We start from the raw sequence: 4,848 nt of genomic DNA on the forward strand, positions 1-4,848 counted from the left end.
CTGCACTTGTCTGCATCCTTGTACATTCATAAAAAGAATGAATAGAAAATGTATTTATTTATTTATTTTAATCGAAGTTATTTTTACATACTGGATAAATACAACATTTTGCAGTTTTTATTTTGTATTTAAATACATCTTTAGTTATTTACACAGAGGTTTTATGTTTTGCAGTTTGTTCCTTACAAAACAGTGACCTTGGAAATTCTGCTACACAGTTCCAACAGATTAATACATTTTGTGCTTTACTTATTTAAAAAAAAAAAATGGGAGCCAGTTATTGAGACAAATGAGCTCTTATCACACCTCAGATTACAAAACAATCTTAAAAGATAACCTTAAGAGACATGAGAAAATCGGGCGTTTGCTGTCTTTGGTTGGAAGGAAGAACATTGGGACAAAGCTCAGTGCAATTCTGATCCCAATTTGAAATCGGCCAATACCAACCACATGTATTAACTTTAATTTTCCACAATTTATTCATGCTGCTACTGACAATGTAAAATAACAGCACCAGTTTTAGACTATTTCCTTATTCACTTTTATTACTATATACATTGTTTTTCAGCAAAAAAAAAAGTCAATAGTACGCAATGACTAATAGTACGTGTAAGACGTCTTGCATTAATGGAAAAATTGACAATAAAGAATTTGTGAAGAATTGAAATGTATAGTGGGCTTCACGGTGGCAGAGGGGTTAGTGCGTCTGCCTCACAATACGAAGGTCCTGAGTAGTCAGGGTTCAATCCCGGGCTCGGGATCGTTCTGTGTGGAGTTTGAATGTTCTCCCCGTGAATCCGTGGGTTCCCTCCGGGTACTCCGGCTTCCTCCCACTTCCAAAGACATGCACCTGGGGATAGGTTGATTGGCAACACTAAATTGGCCCTAGTGTGTGAATGTGAGTGTGAATGTTGTCTGTCTATCTGTGTTGGCCCTGTGATGAGGTGGCGACTTGTCCAGGGTGTACCCCGCCTTCTGCCCGATTGTAGCTGAGATAGGTGCCAGCGCCCCCCGTGACTCCAAAAGGGAATAAGCGGTAAAAAATGGATGGATGGATGGATGGAAATGTATAGTTCAATTGATGCAAGAGACGATCATTAACTTAGGGGAGAAGCTCCACAGATACACAGTTAGCTGCTCAGCCGCCTCTGTGGAATTTTTGTGGAAAATGGGAATGTACCACCAAGTTCCTATCAATGCTCGATGCCTAACCAGAATTTCTGTAGATTACCGTTTTTTAAATATCTGTTCTGCCACAATTTAAGAATTCGGTAACATTTAAAAATTACAGATTTGACATTTTTTTTGGTTTAAATGCCCATCCCTTCCAAGACTAAAGTTGTTTTTTTGCCGGTATTTGGTTCAATTTCAATTTAATTCACCAAAACAAGTCATTATCAAACAATGCTAAGCCCTACAGTCTATCAGCAGCCTGAATGTTTAAAAATGGAACCACGTTCACGAGCAACACGTCCAGGAAGACAGATAGCCTCAGCCAGCAGCAATTGCAGGTTCTAATTGTAAAGTATTTGGCTTTGTTTTTTTCCTTCTTGCTTTGAAGTGGAGGCTTTGCTCTGCTCTTGTCCTGAGGTGCTGCCCAAGCTTGATTTATGAGGATGGTTTCCAGGGAAGCTACTCTAAATTACATGGCCCTTAAACCTGAGCTGAGAGAGACGGAGAGAAAGATAGAGTGGAGAATCGCCACTCCTGAGACCCCTAATTGTAAAACAAATCTAACCTGGGGTAGATAAGAAGGTTCTCAGACCTGAGAAAATAGGAAAAGTGTTGAAAAGACAACTGAGCAATTTGTCCTGAAGACCATTTGTGATATGTCACTCATATTGAAGAATGAATGCTGAAGCCACATAGGGACATCATACCTGTCAATCATCCATTTTTCCCCAAATAACTCGTATTGTGCTCTTCTTTCCAAAAACACTGGGGCATCATCCCCCCAAGGTTTTTTGGAAGCACTTTTACAATGGGACTCAGGCTTTCTAGACTACTTCTACGGCCAAATTGACTCAAAAGGTATTGGGGTCAAACGATTTGCAACTCTAGAAGTCCATGGTCTTGGAGCGACACCAGAAAGGCCATCTCACCCTGAAAACAGACATATTCCTAAGGTCGTGGTGGCACCAAACGTTCCCCAAAATGAGCCCAAAGAGTCTCACCCCGAAAACTGACATATTCCTGAAGGTCGTGGTGGTCGTTCTTCAAAATGTGCCCAAAGAGTACAGCTGTTATTAATGAAGATAACAATTTCATGTCTGGATAAAGGATTGGGAAACGATTACAGAATAAAAGAAGTCCGAATATCGAGGTCACAAAGATGATGCGGGTGAAGGGCCCGTGACAGGGAGTCCGGCACATGTCATGCAATTCGATCAAATTACAGGATGAAAATAATTAATGAATATGAAGACAACGCCATAGAAGGCATAGTGATTGACGGATGCTTTTTTTCTAAGATTTGTATCTCCAATTTCAGTAAGCAAAACGGATGAAGAGATGGCTAGTGCTAATTCTCAAATAAGCCATGCATTTGTAATTGCTGTAAGGACTTTTAAGAGCACCCATTCCTGAAACTTGGAATTACGTTTCCCAAATATGATGCATGTTTTGTTTTGTGTGCCGACAAAGTGTTGCAACTTGTAGGGATGTGAGAGAGAGTCAGAGGGGGAGGAGGAGGTGACAGTGCCATTTGGCTGGAGGGCACTCATAAACCTGGAGAGGGAGAGAGTGCACCATTCATTACAGGTGACTGTACCATGTGACTTCAGGAGTTTTAAAAAAGCAGGCCAACCTGTCCAAGGGTACAAGCAATCTCCGGAGGAGCAGGGATGAGAAAAGCTGGGCTGTCGGCAAAGCAGCAAACACCGACAGCCCCACAGAGCTGCGGGGCTCTATTTCAGACCTCCCTGGACTGTCCGCGTCTTTGACAAAATGAGCTGCAGCAGCGTTGCAGAATCCGAGTTTTCGGAGGAAGAGCTGGAGCTCGGTGCTCTAGGCCAAGGTGAGAGCGAGGGAAGTCCCAAAGCGTCGTTCCAGGACAGCGAAAGCTCTACTGGCAGCCCGAGCGACCCAGAGGAGGACCTGACCAAGAAGCGCAATCGGCCGGTTCGGTCCAAAGCTCGACGTATGGCAGCCAATGTCCGTGAGAGGAAACGCATCATGGACTATAACCAGGCTTTCAATGCTCTTCGGGTCGCCTTGAACCATGACCTTAGCGGTAAACGGCTGTCAAAGATCGCCACGCTGCAGAGGGCCATCAATCGGATCTCAGCTCTCTCTGTGTTCCTGAGCACTAACCCACCCAGCAAACCTTGCACCCACCGGGAATGTAACAGGTCATCGGCAGGGATGGCACCGATGGCAGCCTCACGACTGGAGCAGACTAGGGTGACCATCCCTCGTCTGGAGCATCCAAATTATGCTCCCTGGCACACGTCCATCTCCCAGCAACCGCAGCAGGGGCCTCACTTGTACAGGTGCCCCACGGAGCCTCACGTCTACGTAGATACCAGTGTCTCCTCGTGCCCCCCGTCACCACATTACCCTTGTTATCCCACAGAAGGACAGCTTTACGCTTCACGAGGCCATTGCGGCAGCTCTCACGAACATCCACCAAGCCCCCTGCGGTTCTCTCAGGTGGGTGACGGGTTGGGGTACCAGCCTGGATTATGGGGATCCTGCACTCAGGGTTACATTGACACTTTTGTGGAGCCATCTGCAGCTTTGGGACTTCCCTGGCAGGTGAACTACATGCAGGAGCAGGAACACAACCTCTCTTTGGGCGCACAAACCCTTTAAGAGGTCGGCGACAAGGCGGACCTGACCACTGCTATGAATGTCGTCGATCCATGGAATTATCTCAGGGACGATTTTGGTTTCTGGTAATTGATGGGCTCAGTATTACAATCCAGATCTTGGTTGAAATAAGTTGTCAGTCAATTCAAAAAAGAGTGCAATGATGAGCTGCTGAATGCTTTAAAAGAATGATCCGCTGTATTTTAGATCATTCACACAAAATGGTTGCATTGTCATTTACTGGTTACTGTGCAAAAGCTGTTACTTTTTATCGCTGCATAAGTATTTACTGTATGTGCTACACTGTTACATAATGCACACATTTCTCTAATGTATTTATTTCCACTTTTGTCATACAAGTTGTGACGGTTTGTATATTTGTTGTCATTTTCTTAACTTCCAAATTAAATATTCAAAAACTATACGGCTATTTGCTTTTCATGACTTCCTTGCATCACTAAAGTGGCGCCTACCTTTGTACGAACATTGAAGTGTGTGAGCGTGTGTGCGTGTGTGTGTGTGTGTTACATTACAGTCTCAGGTTGGTAGCCTTGAACCATCCACGCGTGGCAGATAACAGAGGTCCTCGAGAGTCCATTTTTGTGTTTGTGAGCGGCAGACAGTCAAATATTTTTCTGCTCATGGAAGAATGCAAACATAGTCACAAAGTAAAAAGTCAATCTGTTATTTTTTAAATGCAAATAATTTATTATACCACCTTAACCGTTGAAAGTAAAATGCAGTGGACATTTTATGGAGTGGATTCCAAAAGCGATCATCCGTCGGTACTGATACAGAATACAACTGGACATTTTTCAGTGTATTTATGGTGAGTGCTTTCAACAGTGTAACAATATCAACACAATATTTATATATTTAACAATGTGACAAATACTGTAGATGAAAGTGTCGTAACGTGGACTATGGTGTGGTTTGTTTTCCCGGAATGAAGGCGTGAAGGTAAAGACGTATTTAATTTTTTAACTCAAAAAGTACCAAACAAAGGCGGAGGCAAAAAACTTGACTAAGGAAACAAAA

At 43.4% G+C, this 4,848-nt stretch overlaps 1 protein-coding gene across 1 annotated transcript; it reads left to right on the forward strand.

Annotated features, from left to right (window-relative positions):
• Positions 1-2,770: 2,770 nt before the first annotated feature.
• Positions 2,771-4,232, forward strand: bhlha9 (basic helix-loop-helix family, member a9). The gene has a single exon (XM_061896526.1). The coding sequence runs from the start codon at positions 2,947-2,949 to the stop codon at positions 3,811-3,813; it is 867 nt and encodes a 288-aa protein (XP_061752510.1). The 5' UTR covers positions 2,771-2,946; the 3' UTR covers positions 3,814-4,232.
• The last annotated feature ends 616 nt before the right edge of the window (positions 4,233-4,848 follow it).

The sequence above is a fragment of the Nerophis ophidion genome, linkage group LG04 (assembly GCF_033978795.1).
Source record: "Nerophis ophidion isolate RoL-2023_Sa linkage group LG04, RoL_Noph_v1.0, whole genome shotgun sequence".
In the NCBI taxonomy this organism is placed as follows: domain Eukaryota; kingdom Metazoa; phylum Chordata; class Actinopteri; order Syngnathiformes; family Syngnathidae; genus Nerophis; species Nerophis ophidion.

Excerpts from the sequence above, each read along its gene's own strand:
- bhlha9 (XM_061896526.1), top strand. The coding sequence starts at position 2,947 with ATGAGCTGCAGCAGCGTTGCAGAATCCGAGTTTTCGGAGGAAGAGCTG.